The sequence below is a fragment of the Rhineura floridana genome, chromosome 4 (assembly GCF_030035675.1).
Source record: "Rhineura floridana isolate rRhiFlo1 chromosome 4, rRhiFlo1.hap2, whole genome shotgun sequence".
In the NCBI taxonomy this organism is placed as follows: domain Eukaryota; kingdom Metazoa; phylum Chordata; class Lepidosauria; order Squamata; family Rhineuridae; genus Rhineura; species Rhineura floridana.
The window spans coordinates 67116654-67140164 of NC_084483.1; the positions used below are offsets into that span (position 1 = coordinate 67116654).

Below are 23511 nucleotides of genomic sequence, written 5' to 3' on the forward strand. Positions count from 1 at the left end.
ACAGCGATGGTGCTGCCTGGAAGCTATTGCTCCACCTCAGTGGGTGAGCCACTCCTGGGCACTGCTATAGTTATGAACTCCTACGTCTCTCGGATTGGAAATGCTTACTTCTCTCCCTCAGAAATCAATAGGACTTCAAAGAGTTTAATTTGGCTGGAAGGGGCCTCAAATGTTTACACGATCAAAGGGTAACTGGAGCAAAGAGAGCTGGAACAGACCAAGGCAGACCACTCTTGTCTTGCTTCTGTTTCCAGAATGGCAAACAGATGAGGAAATAATAAAAAAGCAGCCCTACCGGTTCCATTCATTTCATCTGCAGTGGTTTCTTGAGCTACAGGATGGTCCGTCACGTCTGCACCCTGCTGTTCACTGGCTTTTTGAGTTTCCAGAATTGAGTCTTGGGAATCAAGAAGGACAACTAAAAAGAAAATAGGGAAGACAGAGAACACTGCCACATAACAGGATTATATCTCCTAGACTAGACTATGTGAAAGCTGCCCAACTCCAGCCTTTGCTCTCCCACTCTTCTCAATATAACCTTTTAAAGTGTCCATCCAAGCCATACCAGCTGTCTCTAGCAGCTCCTGAAAAGCATGTAAGGGGGCAATCCAAACTCCTGGCTGGTAGCAAAAGGGCTCATTAGAGCAGCATAGCCACAATCATACCCACAGCCCTGCCACTTGTGCTTTCCAGGATGGGGGGCAGGGGAGGAGGAAAAATACCCCTTCACTGTGCCAGCCCTCAGATTGGCTGTGTTGCTTCATGTGATGGCAGCTGATCCTGCCTCATTCCCAAAATGCCTTGTTTTTTTGGGTGGGTGGGTGGATTCTGCTAGGCACTGCCAGTGGTAACTTCTGTCTGCCTGCCATTTGGAGGGCTCCTTGCTGGTGGGGCTCCCCCACCGGTGGAGGCTGGGGCCCAGGCAGAGCTGAGTGGAGGGACACCTCTGCCTCATCCAAGCCCCTTCTTGCACGGACTAGGGGCTCGGGTTTCTCTGTCTGGGTAGTAAGTGGGGCTAGAGCAATAGGTTAGAATACGTTTCAAAAGTGGAAGAGGCATTAATGCCAACCTTGGGAGAAGGGAGAAAGTGATAACAGGTTTTTCAATATAATAAACAATTCACCATAATGATTTTTGAAGTATGAACTACAACAGTGGCTCTTTGCTGTTGGGCAATTGCTCCTAGCCCTGGCTAGATTGGTCTCAGCTTCCCCAAAGCATGGTATAATTTTCATGGCTGAAGCTGAAACATTAGGCACCCTTATCTGGAAGAAAGCCACAGTGAATTCAGTGGGGCTTACTTCTGAGCAAACATGCATACAGTTGGGTGGCACATTTCTTGTAGTAAATCAGGTTGGAAAGACAGCAGGGCAAATGAGCTTTCCTTTGTTGACAGATGGACTGCAGTCCAATACTAAAGTATCTATGTTAAACCTAATATACATTCATTAATTTACTGGGATTGTTTTAAAATTATTGTTAAAAACTAAGGTGAAAACTTCGGGCAGCAACATAGATCTGCCTTCCCCAGCTTATTTTGGATTACTCTTATCATTCCTGACCATTGACCACACTGCCTGGCGTTGATGGGAGCTCAATTCCAACAACAACTGGGGGTTACCACACTGGGGAAGGCTGGTTTACATTAGCTAGCATAAGCACAATTTGCACATCTGAACTAGTTCTCAAAATGACCCCGGGGAAAATTAAACCCAAGAATAACAGTGTGTGCTGGCTACTGTTACTAATGATAGATATGATACCAGACCTTGCCAAAATCTTCCCAGATAAAAACAGGGATTAATAAGGATCCATACTGGTCACTCCTCTCATGAGACACTGCCACCAGACAAAACAGGGAAGTGATATTTGTCGATTCCTCCTTCCCCTTGTAGAACCCTATATTCCTTGTAAAGGTGCTCCAAGGGTTGGGGGACTCTCTAGAATGATGTAGAAGGGGAACTGATGAACATTTGACTTCCTCATTCCCCCAGTAAGAGCTCTACTGGATTTCACTCCCTTCCACCAATGGAAGGAGATTGTCAGTTTGCAGAAAGGACACTCTAGATTCCAAAGGGAAGTCTAACTAGTCCAGGTCCAATTGTAAGCATCAACTTGGAATAAAAGGAAGACCCTTTATCTCTATAGGTATCCATATAGCACATTTGGCCAGCACCATCTGTATACCTTCAGGGTTGTTTTGGATTACCAGAGATGAGATGCAGACAAGAGGTTTGCTTACAAAGAGTTAAAATTTATTGAGTAACTTACAGCATTCAGCCAAGTATTCCCAATAAAAGTGGATCAGTCCCACCGCTCCGCAGTAGCGGAGGTCAGAGACTGAACACTCATGCTGGGCACAGATCATGCTTATATAGTATAAATCTTGGCACATATCATTGGCATACACATGGAGTTACATACATGATTAATGAGATTATACACTTTGAAGTAATATATGTTGCATATAATTGGCAGTTCTGACCTTTTCACAGAACACCTTCAAAGCAGACTAATTGCTAAAAACTATAATATCTTTCTTGGAGCACCTTGACATCTTCTTTTGGCAAACTATATGGCTACCATCTTTATCTTCATCTTTACTAACAAGCAAAGTTCTCTTTGACCGTTACTTGACTCGTGTCATTGACCGTCCTTCGACCCATCCATTGAATCTATGCCTATCAGGACTCTCTGAAGTCTAACAAGGTGCTTTCCAACACCATACTAGGCAAGCCAACTATAAACTGCCTACTAATAAACATATACTTGAACCTATGCCTAATTGAGCTCCTTTGATGCCTTTACACTTAACAAGATACATTCCCAGCATCATACTGGGCAAGCCTTCATATTCTCATTAAAACACCTAGATTAGACTGCAGGTGGCTATGAGGTGATCTGACATACCCAAAGATGCTGGGGCCTGAAAGGGGAATACAAGCCTCCAGGCTTTGCTAACAAATACATATTGAATATATATTGATTAACTTAAGGCTATAACAGCTTGCTTTAGGCCTCTACTTGCTGGCTGGAAATACCAAATTGGTACAGGGTATACACCATCAGAGCCCACATTGAAATCTGTGTAAAAACTTAAGCCTATGGATGATTTCTGACTCCTTTCCACCAAAATCTGAGTGCAGCAAAGCTAACCACAAAAATCAATCCATGTGCTATATTTTTAAAACGTGTTTTTACAGCTTTTGAATTTTTTGTACCTTTAGCCAGCATGCCAGTCTTTTCCTCCTAAAAAGTTAGAGAATATGTATAAATATGCATGGATCTGAAAAATATGTATTTCAATTGCTAAAAAGGAAATCGTTTTGAAATAATTTACATTTTTAACTATGTGGTTGCATAACTTTGTACACTAAGGACTTGTAATCTTTCCCTTGTGTAAAGTTTGACTGGGACTACATCAGAAGATTTATACTACCGAAAATTACAGTAACAACTTTGAGCTTAGAAGAACAATACAAACCAGAGCACTACTTGCAAATAGAAAAAAAATCTGAACATTTCTTCTTAAGAGAAATTTCTTATCAGAAGATATGACAGCATTACATACACATACAAATTGCCCTGATCAAATAAGGTGAAAATGATCCAGCAATTCTTTTCTGGGCGTGGGAGCTTGAATGTACACAGGGAATTCTTGCCACCCAAAATGACTTCCTGGTTAATTTTGATGGAGGGAGCCAATCTATGAGCACAGTGCTCTGCATGGTAAATCAGTCCCTTTCACTGAAGAGAATAAGAGCTCCCTATGCACAAAGGAAGTGCCTGTACACAGCAGAGTGTGTGTAGAAATCTAGGACAAAGAAAATAACTGAGAACCTAAGCTTGCTTAAACATCTAATATTTATTTATTTATCTTATTATTTATTTTATTATTTATTATTTAATTTGTATCCCGGCCTTCCTCCCAGCAGGAGCCCAGGGCGGCAAACAAAGCGCTAAAAACACTTTAAAACATCATAAAAACAGATCTTAATATACAAAGCAGCGTTAAAAACATTTTTAAAAAAACTAATATTAATTTTAGTACAATAAATGAGCAGCTCTCCAAAAAGCAATCTCTTACACAGTATATATATCCACCCCACCCCATTTCTACAGCCATTGCTACTATAATTGCTAAAAGAATATGGGGATTCCCCTGTCACCAGGCACTGCTTGTTTTATGATAAGCAATATGTTTACTTGCCCATTTGGACATTTTCTTAAAATATATCACTGATTATTTTGAATGCTTCAGATGGTGAGCATACCACTGCTATACAACTACAGCACAAGAACACCAATGCCTTTATTAAAACAATTAATATTATTTTAATAAATATTTACTATTTACTGTTTTACATAATTACTATTTTACTATTGATTACACACTCATATATGCAGATTACTCTCTCTCTTTTTTTCCTATCACTGCCAAACCTTTATATATATTGTTTTCTGACAGAGAAAGATGCCTGGTAATGTTACTTTCTTTTTGATCATGTGCCTTGTTATCTCCTAATCTTTTTCTGCATTCATATTGCTCCTGGTCCCTTTTTTTTAAGAAGTCTGTGGCTGTTCTGAGATTGCATTAACATTTGACACATTTATTGTACTGAGATTCTATTCCAGAACTGTAAACCACCCTGAGAGTTCCAAATGGGACTGAAGGGCAGGATATTAAATATTATAAACCAGTATTTCCATCCTTAGCCTAAATAGCAAATATACTAACTAAATATCATTCATTATGTCTGGATTGGATGCCACACTATTGCCTTTGAATCAAGACATCTACAGCTACTTTGCATGCATTCATTGCAGCTGCAATGCTATGCATTCCCTTGGGAGCAAGTCCCAGTGAAGCTGGTGGGTCTTACTTATGTATAGGATTACACTGTCAATGTCTGGAATAGTCCTTTGTTGTATACAAAAACCACAGAATTACAAGTAATGTTTAAAATATTCAGTGGTTATACTTGTACAAAATGCTTACATTAACTTCTGACACAACAGCATGCTTAACTTTATTCTCTTCATTAGATTCAGAATCTTCTTCAAAATCCTCATTGTAATCACCTGCAGTGTGTGAAACAAAGGATGTGGTTAATTCTTTGTAAGAAATAGGCAGGAACAGCCCTACGATTTTCCTGTACAAAGCTCTATGTAGCCGTTCCTTGGATCAGATCAAATGACCAGGAAGATCGAGAGACAAGACACAGACTGAAAATGTACCATTGGTCTCACCTGAAAGGTGATTTTCATAGGAAGGGGCCATCACTGTGGGTAACAGTTCCACCTATCGTGCGAAGGCAAGAATGTTTTTGAAGTCAAGACTAGGGACGTCATGCCCCTCCCACTCTCCAGTTCATTCGTAGCGAGTCTAAAAGAGATATCTAAAAATACAAGAAGAAGGCCAACAGGCCCGCCAGGAAAATAACATAATAGTCACATGCATAACAACATGACTCTAACCTAACTACATAACATAACAGAACTAAAAGTCTTGACTTCACTCTTACATTTAAATATAATATGGAAACAATAACATATAACCCATTGATAAAATCACTAGTCATCCTCCAACTGGGAGGGTCGTGATGGCCCCTTCCTATGAAAATCACCTTTCAGGTGAGACCAATGGTACATTTTCCATAGGAAGTGGGCCATCACTGTGGGATGTACCAAAGCAACCCATATAGGGAGGGACCACCCACATGTTAATCCTCATTAAGAACCTGTTGCAACACTCGTCTGCCAAAAGAAGCATCAGCAGAGGCATAACGATCAATTTTATAATGTCTTATAAACGAGTGTGGGGAAGACCAGACTGCGGCCCTACAAATATCGGCAACAGGAGCATTAGTAGCAAAAGCAGCCGAAGTGGCAGCTGACCTAGTAGAATGAGCTGTTATACTAGCAGGAACTGGCAACTTCAGGGACTCATATGCTAAGGTAATGCATGCCCTTAACCAACGGGATAAGGTAGGATTGGATACTTTATGCCCCATAGACCCTGGATGAAAGGATACAAACAGAGACTCCGTTCGTCGAATCTCTTGGGTCCTAGACAGGTAGGTCTTGAGAGCCCTCCGGACATCCAACGAATGCCAAGCCTTCTCGAGAGGATGGGTAGGATTCGGGCAAAAGGAAGGCAAAACAATGTCCTGGTTGCAATGAAAAACTGAATCGACCTTGGGACGAAAGGAAGGGTCAGTCTTCAGCACAACAGAGTCCTTATGGAAGACGCAGAGGTGTCTAGCGGAAGACAATGCGCCCAACTCCGAAACGCGTCTGGCAGATGTGATTGCAATCAGAAACAGGACCTTGAAGGACAGTATACGTAGGGGCACAGTTCTGATGGGTTCAAACGGAGGGCGTTGCAAAGCCTGCAGAACTTTCGGCAAACTCCATGAGGGGAACCGATGGACGACAGCCGGAGAGCGTAGGGCGACTCCCCTCAAAAAACGTTTGATGAACGGATGTGAGGAAATATGATCTCCAGGAGAGGACACTGAGAGAATGGATGACAGAGTAGACGCATGTCGACGTAGAGTGTTGGGTCGAAGTCCCATCATAAAGCCACTATGGAGAAATTGGAGCACCTGGTGCACATTGGCCTGGGATGGATCGTGGTGGTGGGACTGACACCACTTGGAGAAAGCCACCCAGGTATGTTGATAAATGCGAGTGGTAGATGGTCTTCTCGAGGCCAAAATAATATCAATCACAGCGTCAGACAGTCCAGCTGACCTCAAGTGTCTCCGTTCAAACGCCACGCTGTTAGATTGAGCCAAGTAGGGTCCTGGTGCAGTACTGGACCCTGGGATAAGAGGTCTGGCGTTACTGGAAGTGTCCAAGGGTCCATCATTGACATTGCCAGAAGATCTGAGAACCACGGACGGCGTGGCCAAAATGGTGCTATCAGAACCAGCTGTGCCCTTTCGGTTCGCGCCTTCCTCAAGGTTTTGGCTAACAATGGTATGGGAGGAAAGGCGTACAATAGACCGTCTGGCCACGGTGTTGTCAGAGCATCCACTGCTTCTGCTGTTGAGTCCAGGTATCGGGCAAAGTACCTGGGAAGCTGGCAATTGTGACTGGAAGCAAACAGGTCGACTGAGAGGGTGCCGAACCGACACTGGAGACGATGGAAAATGGCTGGATGAAGTTTCCATTCTCCCGGGAAGACCTGTTGTCTGCTGAGCCAGTCTGCTGTCACATTCAAAATCCCTTTGAGGTGCTCTGCTTTCAGGGATTGTAGATGTTGTTCTGCCCAGACAAAGATGAGGGAGGCTAAGTCCTGCAGAGGACGAGACCTGGTGCCCCCTTGTCTGTTCAAATGTGATTTTACACACGTGTTGTCTGTTCGAATGAGCACATGATGCAAAGGGAACAGAGACTGAAAATGACATAGAGCCAAGTGGACAGCCTTTAGTTCCAGCCAGTTGATGCTTCGAGCTCGCTCTGCGTTGGGCCAAACCCCCTGAACATACTGGGAGTTGCAGTGGGCTCCCCAACCTATGAGGCTGGCGTCTGTGGTCACGACGGTTCTGCGGGGTTCTCTGAACGACGTGCCCTTGGAGAGGTGTTGAACCTTGGTCCACCAGCGGAAGGAGAGGCGCAGAGCGGGGCTCAAACGAACTTTGCGATGGTTGGAGCTGGCAATGTCTTTTTGAAAAGGCAACAGAGTCCACTGAAGGGGCCGAGTGTGAGCTCGAGCCCAGGGTACAATGTGGATTGTGGAGATAAACATCCCGAGCGCTCTGGCGAGAAGCATGACGTCTGCGGATGTTTGTTGCATCAGGGACCTTGCGATGCTTGTGATGGCAGTGATGCGATCTGGAGACAGGAAGACCATTGCCTGCAGGGTGTCCAACATTGCCCCAAGATGTAGTAGGCGTTGGGTTGGTTGGAGATGGCTTTTGTCGAAGTTGACCAGCCAGCCGTAGGTCTGCAAAACATTGAGGGTGATCATTAAATGATGATGAGCCAGCTCTTCAGATTTGGCCCGTATAAGCAGATCGTCCAAATATGGGTAGATATGAACCCCTTGGGTCCGAAGGTAAGCCACTAGGATGAGTAGCACCTTGGAAAATATTCTTGGAGCAGAGGAGAGGCCAAATGGCATCGCTCTGTATTGAAAATGTTGGTGGCCAAAGGCAAACCGAAGAAACTTTCTGTGGGCTATGCAAATGGGTACATGGAGATACGCTTCCTTAAGGTCGATAGAAGCCAGGAAGTCTCCTTCATGCAGACTCTCGGTAATGGAATGGAGAGATTCCATTTTGAACCTGCGGTATGTTACAAAACGGTTGACAAACTTGAGGTCCAATACCGCCCTCCAAGATAAATCTCGTTTTGGCACAGCAAATAGGAGGGAGTACACCCCTTCCGATCTCTCAGTTGTGGGAACTGGCTCTATTGCTGCTATGTGCAAGAGGTGATGTATAGCTGTCTGCATGATGTTGTGCCTGGCTGGTGCCCTTGGGCAAGGAGACGGGTGGAATCTGTCTGACGGGGTTGCCCAGAACTCTATGGTATAGCCATAAGTGAAGAGGTCCCTGATCCAGGGGACCGTAGTAAGGCGCAGCCATCGATCTCCAAAATTAAGTAATCTGCCACCTATGGGGATGGCGTTAATACTACTTGTGTAGGCGAGGACCTCCCCTATATGAGGACGATGAGTTGCCCCTGCGCCCTTGGTACTGACCTCTGCCCTGGGGGCGTCGGTTCCAGGAGCCCCTGAATGCGTTGGAATCATAGGGTCTGAAATCGCGGCCTCGTCCTCCTGGTCGCGTTCCTCGAAAGGGCTGGTTAGAACGAAAGGAGGGAAATCGCCTGAGGGGCCTGTGGTCGATGTTCTTGATTGTGGCTAGAACCGGTTTGTGGGCGCCTTTTGGATCAACCAGAACTGCCTTTAGAGCTTCCTCACCGAAGAGTAGAGATCCGGAGTAAGGAGCCTTGGACAGGTTCAATCTAGCCGCTGAATCAGCTTGCCAGTGGCGAAGCCAGAGGGTGCGACGAGCGACTATTTGAGTCGTCATGGCTCGTGCCCCTAATTGGGTGGCATCCAAAGTGGCATCGGCCACAAAGGCTGCTGTCTTACGTAACTTCAATAGTGCTCTTTTGAAGGCGACAGGATCAGGGTTATCGTCCTCTAGAAGGTCATCCAGCCACATCATAGATGCTCTGGAGAAGATGGAGGCTGAGGCAGAGGCACGCATGGCTAGGGCAGTGGCCTCGTGGTTCTTGCGGAGGGCGAAGTCTATTCGACGTTCAGTAGTATCTTTTAGGTGGGATTCCCCTTCCCTGGGCAAGATAGATCGTGAAACGAGGCGAGCGATCGGTTCATCTATGCCAGGGACATCTAACTTGGTGGCGAAGTCTGGGGCTAGGGCGTAAAGTCTGTCAGCCATGTTCTTGAAGCGTCGAGCTTTGAGCGGGTGGGCCCATTCTTCGGAAGCTAATTTGGCAATTGGGTCCGGCACCGGGATGTAGTGTTCAGTAGGTGCAGGGGATTTGAGGACCTTGGCCCCTTTGAGAGTTGGAGCGGACGAAGTTGAGGGCGCAGTCTGGAGACCAAGGGTATGAAGTACCCTACGTGCGAGCGGTTGGTAATCTGAGGTATTGAACAAGCGATACGATGTATCCTCCTCATGATCTGAATAGTCGCTCCAGTCGTCTCCTTCAACATGGTCAGTGAAAGTTAACTCCTCCGCATACGAGGCTTCGTCCGTACATCTGCCTCTGGCTAAATCGAAGGGATCTGGCGAGCAGGAAGGATGAGCAGCATGGAACGCGCGTTGGTCCATGTTGAGTGGGGGTCTGGCAGGAACCTGTGGTAGTGACTGCATTTGTGTGAAATAAGCCAGCATGGCTTGGAGTTGGGAGAGGAAATCAGGAGACAGCTGCAGACCAGATGTGTGAGATGTATGTGCCTGGTGGGCTATTGGAACAGATGTCTGAGGCGGTAAGCCAGAGGTAGGTTCGTTAGGCGAACCGTGAGGGGGAAAGCCAACAAACTCTTCCTCGTCAGAGGCAGGAGCAGGAGAATGGAAAATATCACTTATGTGTGTCTGTGCTGTGGTGGTTGTTGGCACAGAGACATAACGAGGGCGCTTTGGTTTACTATGGCTGGAAAGATGTTTTGTCTTAGCCAGTGCTTTGGCATGTCTGGTCTTAGACGTGTTAGTATGTTGTGGCTTGGCTGATTGTGGCATGTCTGGCTGATCTGGCACCATGTGTGTTGATGGTGACATGCCTGGCTGTTCTGCCATCTTATATGAACCTGGGTGCAGTACACTGCCACGGAGGGGGCAGGATGTAAAGACCCGAACTGGCACAGCGTACTACCACGGAGGGGGTAGGATACACTGGCAGATGGCGAATGCACTGCCACAGAGGGGGCAGAATGCACAGAGGTATCAATGTTAATATAATATAGGCTGTTTTAGAGTTGGCACACTCAGATTAGTGCTGTAGGCTGGGTTTTTGGCTTGTTCACGGCCCCATAGGGGGCAGGATATGTAATGTAAATCAGATTTAGTACAAGTCAGCCACTGATATTAAAGCTCCAGCCTTGATAATGTAATCCAGCCACTAGGATTAAAGCTCCAGCCTTGATAATGTAATCCAGCCACTAGGATTAAAACTCCAGCCTTGATAATGTAATCCAGCCACTAGGATTAAAGCTCCAGCCTTGATAATACAATCCAGCCCACTAGGATTGGAGCTCCAGCCTTAATAATACAATTCAGCCACTATGATTACAGCCACAGTAAAAATGTGTGTAAATCAGCCTTGTGTAAATTTGTCAGCAGCACATATACACAAACATACAGATAGATAGCCTGCAGGGGAGGTATCCGATGCTTAAAAAATGGTAACGAAAAAGGCGGGAATTTTGAATTTCAAAAAATGGCGCCCAGAAAAACGGGCGGGAAAAAAACGATCAAAAGGGGGCTGAGGAAGAAGGAGCAATGGCGGCCGTCGGAAGCGAACTGGGAGAAGGGCTGCCCAGCACGGACTCGCCGAAAGCCGCAGTAGCGGCTCTGGAAAAACTCTGGAAGGGCAGGTAGAGGCAAAAAACGGCAGCCGCCGCAGAGAGAGCCGCAATAGCGGTCTGTAAAGCCCTTCGCAGTGGGATTTAAGCCACGTAGCGAGGGCGATCTGCGGTAAGGAGTAAGAGCGGGAGCCGCAGCTGCAAGCTCCCGCTGAGATCGGATCAGCCGCAGCCGCGGCAACGATCGGGGGGGGGAAGGAGGGTGGATTCCCCTTCCCTCACAAGCGATCAAGAGATCGGATCAGCCGCAGCCGTGGTAACGATCGGGGGGGGGGAGGGAGGGGGATTCCCCTTCCCTCACAAGCGATCAAAAGCGATCAAAAAGAGAACCGCAGCCGCGGTCACTGAGGGAGCCCCCTGGCTACGGATACGACAGAGCCGGGGGGGGGGAGGGGGCTTGAAACTGCCGAAACAAAGAGAGCCGCAGCCGCGGTCTCAGAGGGAGCCCCCAGTCAAGGAAATAAAAGAAATTAAATAGCCTTGAGGAAAGGGGGAAGAGAGCCGCAGCCGCGGTCTCTGAGGGGATCCTCAGTAGGCTAGACACAAAAAACGGAAAAAAGGAAAAAAGGTTTTAAAGAGAGATAGACTTAGCTAAATGCTACGTGAAATTCCAATCTTGTTCGTACGAAGGCAAGAATGAACTGGAGAGTGGGAGGGGCATGACGTCCCTAGTCTTGACTTCAAAAACATTCTTGCCTTCGCACGATAGGTGGAACTGTTACCCACAGTGATGGCCCACTTCCTATGGAAAACCTTCAATCAGCACACTTACTCATGAGTAAGCACTCCAGCCTCCTCCTTTAAGCAGGCTGCAAACAGCACAGATCTAAGGAGTGGAAAAATGTTCCAGGAGGAGGGATCATCTCTTGTCCCTCCATCTAGAGCAGAAAGAACCTAGATGGTATGAACAAATCCCAATACTTAAACCCTTGCTCTTTCAATGTCTGTTGAGTTCCACTCCAAAGTGCACACTCTGCTCTGAAACAGCTGATATTTGGCAATAAGGACTGAAAATGTTGTTCAGCACTCCTCACTTCTGTAATGTTTCCTACATGTACCATTAGAACATAAGAACAAGCTTCCTGGATCAGACTAAAAGGTATATCTCAGAGGTGGAGAAACTCAGGCCTGAATGCTACTTTCCAGGCCTTTCTATATATCTGGCCCCAGGACTCTCTACTGGCAATATCGCTCCCTGGGCCACACCCCTTCTTCCCAGGACCCACCCCTCAGCAGCCCTGTTCTCTGCCCTCTTTGAGTGCTTTTGCATGACTGGAATTTATCCTTGACCTGTGACAAATACCTCTGGTTTACCTGGACTGAGAGAGGTGTGCGTACAACCTCTGACCTGAATGGCTGGAATGTAGCCTACTGTACAAGGGCAAAAGGTGTCCACTCACTTTTGCCTCTGGGCCTGCCCACAACTGGCATGCAGCCCCTAAAAGGCTGCTTATGAGACAATGTGGCCCTCAGACTGGAAAGGGTTCCTCCTGGTATATCTGTTTCAGCAGTCTGTTGCCAACAGTGGACAGAAATATACTGTTGTCTGTCACTAGTAAAATGGAAATGGACAAGTCAATTCCGACTTATGGCAACCCTATGAATAGGGTTTCCATGGTAAGTGGTATTCAGAGGTGGTTTACCATTGCCTCCCTCTGAGGCTGAGAGCCAGTGGCTGGCCCAAGGTCACCCAGTGAGCTTCATGGCTGTGTGGGGATTTGAACCCTGGTCTCCCAGGTCTTAGTCTAACACTCTAACCACTATGCTACACTGGCTCTCTACAGCTTTATAGGCTCTGAATATGAAGGCTCCACTTTAAGCTCACAAAACCAGTGGACGCTGAGTAATCAATCCTCCATGAATTTGCTTATTAGAACTACTCATTTTAAAGAACACTGCCAACTCATTTTGCAAATTATTGTTCAAAAATGTTGCCTATAAAGCAAATTATCCATAAATACAGAAGTACAGGTACCAGATTTTTCATGATTCTTAGCTTCATCTTCATTTCCTTCTTCTATCAGTTTTACTTCCGAGAGGTTTCTGTAAAATATTTTTATTTATTTATTTATTTGATTTGTATCCCATCCTTCCTCCCAGCAGGAGCCCAGGGGGGCAAACAAAAGTACTAAAAACACTCCAAAACATCATAAAAAGAGTTTAAAATATATTAAAACAAAACATTGTTAAAAACATATTAAAACAAAACTTCTTTAAAAACATCTTTAAAAACAAAGTTTTTACTGCAATGCACTCTACGTGGGGCTGCCTTTGAAGACAGTTCGGAAACTGCAGCTTGTGCAAAATGCAGTGGCCAGATTGGTAACAGGGACCAGACGGTCCGAACATATAAAACCGATTCTGGCCCACTTGCATTGGCTGCCTGTATGTTTCCGAGCTTAATTCAAGGTGCTGGTATTGACCTATAAAGCCTTACACGGCTTGGGACCACAATACCTGATGGAACGCCTCTCCCGATACGAACCCACCCGTACACTACATTCAAGATCAAAGGGTCTCCTCCGGGTGCCTACTCCAAGGGAAGCTCGGAGGGTGGCAACAAGGAGAGGTCCTTCTCAGTGGTGGCCCCCAAATTATGGAATGATTTCCGTGACGAGGTGCGCCTGGCGCAAACACTGTTATCTTTTCGGCGCCAGGTCAAGACTTTCCTCTTCTCCCAGGCATTTTAGCATGTGTTCTATATTGTTTAAAATTTTTTAATTGTGTTTTAAATTGTTTTTTAAAAGATGTATTTTAAATTGTATTTGTTTTTAGTTATTGTAAACCGCCCAGAGAGCTTCGGCTATGGGGCGGTATACAAGTTTAATTAATTAATTAATTAATTAATTTTAAAAAGCATCTTTTAAAAAAAGTTTTAAAAACATCTTAAAAAGCAATTCTAGCACAGACTCAGACTGGGATAAGGTCTCTACTTAAAAGGCTTATTCAAAGGTTTTCAGTAGGTGCCAAAAAGATAACAGAGATGGCACCTGTCTAATATTTAAGAGAAGGGAATTCCAAGGGGTGCCAGTACACTAAAGGACTGCTTTCTACGTTGTGCGGAATGGACCTCCTGATAAGATGGTATCTGTAGAAGGCCGTCACTTGCAGATCATAGTGATCAACTGGGTATATAAGGGGTAGGATGATCTTTCATGTATTCTGGTCCCAAGCTGCATAGGGCTAAAACCAGAACCTACACTAAAACCAGAACCTTGAATGTAGCCAGGTAGCTAATAGACAGCCAGTGCAATTATTTCAGCAGCAGGGTGACATGCTGGCGATATCCTGCCCCAGTGAGTCTCGCAGCTGCATTTTGCACCAGCTGCAGCTTCTGAATCAACCTTAAGGGCAGCCCCACATAGAGAGCATTACGGTAATCCATCCTGGAGGTTACCAGTGCATGGACACCTGTGGTAAGGCTATCCCAGTCCAGAAAGAGTCACAGCTGTCATACCAGTTGAAGCTGGTAAAAGGCACACCTAGCCAATGAGGTCATCTGGGCCTCTAGCAACCAAGATGGATCCAGGAGCACCCCCAGATTATGAACTTCCTCTTTCAGAGGGAGTACTACCCGATCCAAACCAGGCAACTGACCAATTATCCAAACTTGGGAACCACCAACCCACAGTGCCTCTGTCTTGCTAGGATTCAGGCTCAGTTTATTGACCCTCACCCAGCCCACCACTGAGTCCAGGCAGTGGTCCAGGGTTTGCATGGTCTCTCCCAATTCAGATGGTACAGAGAAACAGAGCTGGTTATCGACAGCATACTGCTGATACCATGTCCCAAATCTCCTGATGACTGTTCCCGAGGGCTTCATATAGATGTTAAACAGCATGGGGGACAAGATGGTACCTTGTAGCACCCCACAGCACAACTGCCAGGGGACCAAAAGACAATCACCCAATACTATTATCTGAAAACGGCCCTGGAGGTAATATTGGAACCACTGTAAAACAGTGCCTCTGATACCCATCTCACCAAGTAAACACAGAAGGATGGTCAATGGTATCAAAAGCCACCGAGAGATCAAGAATAACAGGGTTGCACTCCCCCTGTCCTTCTCTTGATAAAGGTCATCCATCAGGGCAACCAAGGCTTATTTAGTCCCATAACCAGGCCTGAACCCAAAATGGAATGGGTCAAGATAATCTGTTTCATCCAAGAGTACTTGTAATTGCTGCGCCACAACCCTCTCAATCACCTTCCCTAAGAAGGGGGTATTTGCGACCGGGGGGTAGTTGTCACAAACCAATGGATCCAGGCTGGGCTTTTTCAGGAGAGGTCGGATCACCACCTCTTTCAGGGCAGATGGAACCACTTCCTCCCACAACAATGCGTTGACCACACCCTGGATCCACTCAATCAAACCCTCTTGGCAAGCTTTAATAAGCCAAGAAGGGCAAGGGTCAAGAGGACATGTTGCTGGCTGCATCGTCGCAAGCACCTTGTCCATGTCAGCAGGTTGCCTCAACTGAAACCAATCCCAAGAAGTTGCAGCAGACCTTGCACTGGACACCTCACTGGGGGCTACAGTAGATGTGGAGGAGGCATCAAGATTGCTATGGAGGCGAGCAATTTTACCCTCAAAATGCCTTGCAAACAATTCACAGTGGGCCACCGAAGGATCCAAAACTCCATTTCCTGGAGCTGATGTCAACCGACTCCTGACAATATGGAAAAGCTCCACTGGACAGCTGCTTGAGGATGCGATGGTGGCAAAGAAGTGAGCCTTCTTCGTCGCCCTCACTGCCACACAGTAGGCACAGTTATGATGTTTTACTCGTGCCTGATCAGCCTCACATGTCTTTCGCCACTCTAGCCATCATCCAGCCTATTTAATTGCCCTTAGTCCACTGGTGTACCAAGGTGCAAACTGGGCTCCACAATGCCAGAGCGGACGCTCAGGGGCAACTATGTTAAGAGCCCAATGCACCTCACTGTTCCACAGCGTGACAAGGGCTTCAACAGGGTCACCAGCTCTATCTACTGGGAACTCCCCCAGGGCATTCAGAAATCCAGTGGATTCCATTAGTCTCCAGAGGTGGACCATCTTAATCTGTCCACCACCCCTGCAGGGGAGGATCAGAGCCATAAGTCTAAACTTCACCGGAAGTGTCTGACCATGACAATGGGGTGACATCCACCCCCTCATCTCCAGACCACCCCTTCCTCCATCTGGAGAAAAAACCCAGTCAAGGGTGTGCCCTGCCCTATGCGTCGGGCCAGTGACAACTTGAGACAGCCACACGGTCATCATGGAGGCCATGAAGTCCCGAGCTGGAACACAGCGTTGATACTGAAATCACCCAGCACTATCGTTCTGGGCTCCTCCTATATGACAGCCAAGATGGCCTCTGCCAGCTCAGTCACAGAAGCTGCCAGGCTAACGACAGCTTGAGACAGCCCCATGGTCGTCATGGAGCCCATGAAATCCCAAGCCGAAACACTAGAGGCAGCCTCAGCATAGACATTGATCATTCTGGGCTCTTTCAATACCATAGCCAAGATGGCCTCCACCAGCTAAGTCAGAGAAGCTCTTGGCAGCAGGGTGAACCAGCAGCAACTCTAGTTTACTGTCTCCTTGGCCAGCCACCAGGTCCAGGCCCTCACAGCCAGCTCCAAGACACAGTGGATTCCTGGTGACAGAGACAGAAGTTCTGTAGACCACAGCAACTCTTCCCCCCTGTCCCTGCACCAACTATCCAGGTGGGCAAAGCTGGGTCAGATCAACCCTTCCCAGGTCACCCACCCATGTCTTGGTAATGCACACCAAATTGGCACCCTCATCCATTAAATCATATTGTGTACTGATCTGGTGTTAAACAACAACACACAAGAGGCCAGTGGGCACAGCAGATGAGCAATGAAGAATCAATCCATGAGAGGAGTGGAAGCAAGGAACAAAGCATAGATAGCCTTGCCCTCATCTCCTATGGTAGCTCATCACCTTCCTATGGCTATACTTCCCTCTACCCATGATCACTAAAATTGGGGTGGCATCATTCATGTTTCTCCTTACTAGACTCCTCCTAAGCACTTGATATGGACCCAACAAGAGCCCTCCAACAAAACCTACCTGAACCAGTTATCCCAGTAGGCCTCTGAGAGAACTGGGAACAGTCAGACCCACTCAATATCTTTCACACAGGGCACATCTACTCTCCCCCATCTCACTCCCAGGGAGGGCCAGCCTTCTGCCAGTTGCAGACTGTCATTCTGAAGGCATCTGGTGACTTTCTCCTGTCATTCAGTTCACTGCACAGGCTCTCACCCTGCGCAGGAACTACACTTGTGCCATACGACCTCCCCACTACCAATCTCCTGCAGATTGGTTGAAAAAGAAATATAGAAGGGGGTAGCATCCTTGCCCTCAGGCTCCCCAAGGGATGACCCTCTTTGGTGTTGCCCCCCCCGCCAGTGGCAGACCCAAGGGCAACTGGGCTTTTATGCCCCCTGAGCCAGGAGCCGATGCAAGAGTCTGCAAGATTGACTGCAGCCTCTATCTGGCGTCAGGGTCAGGCAGGGGGTCCTAGTCCTTGCAGCACTTACCTGGGACCTCAGCTGTCTGATGAGACAGCAACCCAGGGGAGTGAGCAAGAAAGCACCCAGATGCTCAGGTACTCACTATGCTAGTATTACTTCTAACAAAATTTATCTCAGTATTTGACTGAACCAATAATTTTTCATGCTCATAGTTTAAACTGCTCTTCTTATTTGGTAACTAACAGCATCTCTTTCTAAAAATTAAGAGATTCTGAACTATACACAACAGACAACTTTACATATAGTATTGACGTCTCCACATCATTCTGTCTTGTAACTCTTTAGTAATACCATCTCCACAGACACAATGAACTGGTTTGTGTGTCATTCTGAGCCCTACTTTGCTTTAAACCATGGGTTAATAGTGAACATGCCTCCACTCACATGTGCAGCACAAACAGTCCATAGTATTATTGGCTTATTTCTCTCACACTGTTTGTTTGTGTTAAACTATGATCTGGACCTGAATGACATGACAATCCACACTGTGGCTTGTCTATGTTGGGTGTAGCACCTGTGGGGGCAGGAGGAAGCCACAGGGAGGGTGGGAAGGCACATTTACAATTAAGCCATATTTTAAAACAGGGATGAGGAACTTGTGGTCCTTCAGATATTGTTGGACTACAACTCCCATCATCTCTGACCGCTGGAGGGTGACAGGTTAGTCACTTCTGGTTTAAAACAGACTTTAGCTCAGGGTGACATGCAAACCAGCTCAGTGATGGAGACAGAGGTGTGCTGCATGGAATGAAAGAAGTTATTATATTCTTATTGTCTTTATTTATACCCCGCCATTTCCCCAAAACTAGAACTCACAGCGGCTTCCAGATAAAAATAAATATAATTAAGAACATACAAAGTCTACATTAAAATAAGATTAAACTATTTCCAATATTAAAACCATACACACATATAGCTAAGAGTTCAAACTAGTTTAAAAATAATATAATAGACATTAGCAATGCAGCACCCTTCACGCCCTATCCTTAACAGCCTTCAAGTCCAAAGGCTTGTTGGAATAAGAAGGTCTTTGCTTGTCGGCGGAAAGACTGCAGGGAGGGGGTCATTCTTACCTCCCTAGGAAGGGAATTCCAAAGCCTAGGGGCAGCCACCACGCATTCCCACTAGTACTTGAGAAGATGTGGGCATTGAGAGAAGGGCCTCTCCTGAGGATCTCAGGGCCCGGCCAGGCTCATACAGGGAGATACAGTCTGATAAATAGCCTGGACCTAAGCCGTATAGGGCTTTATAGGTCATCACCAGCACTTTGAATTGTGTCCGGAAACAGACTGGCAACCAGTGGAGCTTTTGTAACGGGGAGTCGTATGGTCCCTCTAACCAGACCCAGTTAACGTTCTGGCTGCAGCACGTTGTACCAACTGAAGTTTCCAAACAGTCTTCAGAGGCAGCCCCACGTACAGCACGTTACAGTAATCTAAACGGGATGTAACTAAGGCATGTGTCACCATGGCCAGATCAGATGGCTCAAGGAAAGGGCACAGTTGGTGCACTAATCTTAACTGTGCAAAAGCACTCCTGGCCACTGCAGAAACCTGGGACTCCAAATTTAACGCTGAGTCCAGGAGCACACCCAAACTGTGAACCTGTGTCTTCAGGGGGAGTGTAACCCCATCCAGCACAGGCTGTATCCCTATTCCCTGATTCGCCTTATGATTGACCAGGAGTACCTCTGTCTTGTCTGGATTAAGCTTCAATTTGTTCACCCTCATCCAGTCCACCACTGATGCCAGACAGTGGTTTAAAACCGAGACAGCTTCCTTGGAATTAGGTGGAAAGAAGAAATAGAGTTGGCCATCTGAACTGATGATGGAATTTAGGAATCCAAAGCAAAGTAAATACATTTCGCAAGGGTAAATAGGATTCAGATCTATAGGGAAATTTTATCATAGCATACCACGGGTCCATCATTACTGGACCCAAGCAATGGATAAATGACTGTATATACCAATCTTAATTTTTTCCTTCTTTTGCAACTCCAAGGTTCCTTCCATGAAAAAGATTCTCTATAATCTTATATACTTTAGGTGATTCTCTTAGCTTGGGTATCTTATTCAAAAGCTTGCTTGAATTTATTCTAATATCCTTGGGTAGTTTTCCTAACATAAGCAATGGAGTTTAATTCAATAGATACAACAAATTCAGTTGAAACTTCATCTTGACAGGCAAAATTTCTGTCTTAATCTCAACAGCACAACAGGAGTGCCTTTTGGGGCTCCTATAACAGACCGTAACATTTTTTCAGATGTAACATAAGAACTGTATAATTCTGATCCATAAAGCACGTGATGTTTCTGATCCAGAAAACATAAGGCACAGCAGAATTTGCATGCAGCTGTAAGTCTCCAGATCTTAAACAAAACAAAAAACAAAATAAAATGGGGATCTTTGCTGAATCAAAAGGACTTTTCCAAGGACTAGAATGAGTAAAGAAATTCCCAATGTATTGATGGGACCAAACGTGCTCAGTTTGGTCCACGTATCACATGCAAATGGTGGATTTATATCCAAAGGCAAGTACTTTTGTTTTTACTTAGTCAACACATTACTGCTACAGTTGTAACACAGGGTAGCTGTCTCCACAATCCAACTTTTATTTAAAGCACTCTTGTAGTTTGTATACTTTTTCAATTTTTAAATAATTGTGTTATGCCTCACAGTTTAATACAACAAATAAAAGAAAAACAAAAAGTTCTTTAAGGCACGCTGCACATAGTATGACTGTACATGATCTATGCATATCTATGTGCATTAAACCATGCAATTTCAGGAATCCAACAAAGCTTATTCTGGAACTCAGAAACATTTATTAAAAACAAAATGAGAATTAGCAAATTACCAGCAACTTTGGTCTATTTGTGTTTATGGATGATAGCTTCATAGTATACTAAAGGGTCTGTTAGCTCTGTTAATGTCTGGACCAAACCAAAGCTCTGTCTAGTACTCTGTTTCTTTACAGTAGTCAGTCCGATTTTTCCTACATAAAGTGTGTCGCAGACTGCCAGCATTTGGAAGTGGGTGGCAACTGCACCCAAATATGGAGGCTCCATTTTTAATTATTATGGCTAACGGCCATTATTAACATTTCAGCTATATAGATGATCCTCCAAAAAGTCTGGAAGTCGCACTTCTATTCCATGTAGAAACCTCTGCCTTCCTCCCACTCCTAGTCTCACTCTTTTGCTCATTTACTTCTGTTATCTAGTGCGTCTTCTCCTTTAACAAAGCAAGCTCCATTCTAACTTTAACTGTCGCAAAACCACACATTTTGCAACCAGATTCATCAGTATAAATTTGCTGTAACATGAATATTTAATTTGCACAGGTTACTCTGAGCAAAGAATTGAGGTTTCATTGTTTCAAAACATGAGCTGGTATTCAACTAAGTCCTACTCATAGTAGACATATTAAAATTAAATGAATCAAAACTAGTCATGCCTATTAACTTCAATGGGTCTACTCTCAGTAGGAGTAGCACTGAATACCACCCTTGGACATTTCTCTATCCATTAAGTCTAGCTTAAGAATCTCTTACTGAAATTATCACAAGCATGTTCCAAACTTTAGAGTTCTGAACTACTGGTTTTTATTTTAACCTTACCGTAGAAATGCTTGTAATACTTCAGAATCATTGGAATCCAGTTCCTTATTTAATTTTGAATAGTCTATGGTAGATGATGCTTCTTTCTCAAGGTCAGCAAAGAACTTCTCCTTTTCTTCTTGTTCTTCCAAAGTATCCAATCCAGCTCCCAAAAAATTCTCATTAGGGCCAGAAGCCACAACTGAATCTAAAATTTTAAAGCATCAGAATATAAATAGTAATACAAGAATATAAAATCAATAGAATAAATTGTGCATCTATTTTCAGCAGAGGGTAATTGCAGGGGGAAACTGACTAATATCCAGACACTGCCAAGTAAGGAATCAAGAAAATACAGACTGCATCAGCAAAAGTGTAGGTGGAATCTAACATGACACTCTCTTGTTCCGTCAGCACAAGGAATTCCGCTTGAGCAATGGAATGTTCTCCTCCTCTCCTCCCCCCCATGAGCCCCTTAAATCTCTTCTAGAGCAGATTTTGGGAGTGCACGGGGCCCACACAGAAGGAAGTACTACTGCGCAAGTGGAAATCCCTGTGCTGATGGGACACAGTAGTTGAATACCGCCCTATGACTTGATCTTAAACATATTCATTCCAAAATACGAGAGTGTCACAGGCACTCCACAGATGTGTATGTGCAATTGTGCGTGGTTTTTTCAATAGACAAAGCCAACCTAGGACTACAAAGGAATATGTGCACAAACTGGCCCTCTTGACAGAAACCCGTTAAGGAAGATGTTCTGGGTAGGAGTGCATGTCCATCAGAGCTCCTATGTTTGGAACAGGCTGCTGGACTGAGGTAAATTGTAATAAGAGCAATTGAGAGAAAACTAAAGCCCTACTGATTTCAATAGGATTGAACTGTGCTATAATCTCCAAATCAATCCCAGCATGTCTTAAATTGTGGTAATGGCACAAAAATAAATATAATATTGTTTTAAGGAGATCAGTTCAGAATTCTTAATAATTCAACATATCTACCCGTTTAAAAACCCACAATACTGTACCTATAATTGGTTAGTTACTAATCAGCAAAAACATAGCAGGCTCAGGAAGGAGGTGCGAGTGTCTTAACCACTTTTACCATTAGTTTCCAGGCTATCTTTGCTTAAAGAACCAGAAACCCCATGAGTCTGCTGGAGCTGAATGCCTCCTGCATGATCTTCATCCACTTCCACGATAGCATGAGAAGGCCTTCGTGACTTCAGGAAGCTACCACTTGTACCGCGGATTCCTTAAAACACAAGGGTAAAGAAAAGATTGAAGTAAAAGTCTATACCGGAACACATGAATATGTATTTATTTACAGATTTCATATAGGTTGGTTACCCCATAGCATGGTTTCTTGGCGGCTCATAAACATAAAAGAGTAAAATACAGTATCATAAAACCAATGGTAGCTTTAAAAAAGTGTCAGCACGGACAGAGATAAAACCAGTTTCAGAGCATGGCTAAAAAATTCACATGTCAACAGTGGTTTACAATTTTTTAAAATCAAAATTTTTTAAAGGTCTGTCAAAATTAGAAAAGTCTTCATCTGACACCAAAATGACCATAAACAGCCAGAAGAGGAGAGGTTTGCAGAGCTAGAGAAAGAATTGTGAGTGCAGGAATGCTCTGTTTGCCATCCCTGGGACCCCCTAGGAAACTCATCAAACCCAACCTGCTGTATTCTGGAACTGGGTGTGTAAAAAGCAGCAGAATGAGACATAGCTGTGGGTAGGCTGAGGAAGCTTCCATCAACCTGGGTGCCTGCCCATAAAAAGCAAGCCCAGAATGAGAGACCAAGGTGATGACAGCAAGCTCCAGGAATCCTCTGCGCTGTCAGATCTGGGGGGTGATCTGTGCATCTGTTTGGGCCCTGGGTGAGAGCCAGGGTCGATGGGTGGAGTCCTGGGTGAAAGCCAGGAACCTGAGAGATGTCAAGTGGGGAGATATGTCAGAAGGAGAAGGAATTATTATTCATTTATTTATTCATTCAATTTGTATGCTGCTTTTCCACACAAATGCACTCAAAGCAGCTCACAACACAAAAGAAAGACTGCACATCAATATAACATTACAGTAACAGTTCAATGTCCATTCAAACACAATATCACAAATGAAACAAATAATTAATTTTGATAATATAAATGTTATAACATTTAAAATACATTGTAAATAAGCTATCAGAACATATGAATCAGGAAATTACTACTATCTGTATATATTTATTAGTAATTTATACTAATGGTTTGTTTATTTTTGTAACAATTGTTTTTTCATTTTCTCTACACTG

General features: G+C 44.9%; 2 protein-coding genes across 6 annotated transcripts in view; both read right to left on the reverse strand.

The window, feature by feature from the left end:
• Positions 1-23511, reverse strand: part of CEP162 (centrosomal protein 162) — a 72144-nt gene that overhangs the window by 36738 nt on the left and 11895 nt on the right. For all 5 annotated transcript variants that reach the window (XM_061623262.1, XM_061623261.1, XM_061623258.1 and 2 more), the window contains exons 4-9: positions 22318-22467; positions 21234-21420; positions 13041-13108; positions 5000-5082; positions 3222-3249; positions 296-418 (exon numbers count right to left, since the gene is read on the reverse strand). In XM_061623262.1, the coding sequence (XP_061479246.1) occupies positions 296-418; positions 3222-3249; positions 5000-5082; positions 13041-13108; positions 21234-21420; positions 22318-22467 (639 nt within the window). The remainder of the gene's footprint in view (positions 1-295; positions 419-3221; positions 3250-4999; positions 5083-13040; positions 13109-21233; positions 21421-22317; positions 22468-23511) is intronic.
• Positions 5099-11299, reverse strand: LOC133383142 (uncharacterized). The gene is made up of 2 exons (XM_061623263.1): positions 8714-11299; positions 5099-7954 (listed from the first exon to the last, which is right to left on the reverse strand). The coding sequence occupies exons 1-2, from the start codon at positions 10278-10280 to the stop codon at positions 5724-5726; spliced, it is 3798 nt and encodes a 1265-aa protein (XP_061479247.1). The 5' UTR covers positions 10281-11299; the 3' UTR covers positions 5099-5723.

Bases quoted from the DNA above. Each gene is read 5' to 3' on its own strand.
- LOC133383142 (XM_061623263.1), bottom strand. From the start codon at position 10,280: ATGGCAGAACAGCCAGGCATGTCACCATCAACACACATGGTGCCAGAT. The intron at 7,955-8,713 runs GTCAGTACCAAG...AATGTTTTGCAG, and splicing joins CCGACGCCCCCAGGGCAGAG to ACCTACGGCTGGCTGGTCAA.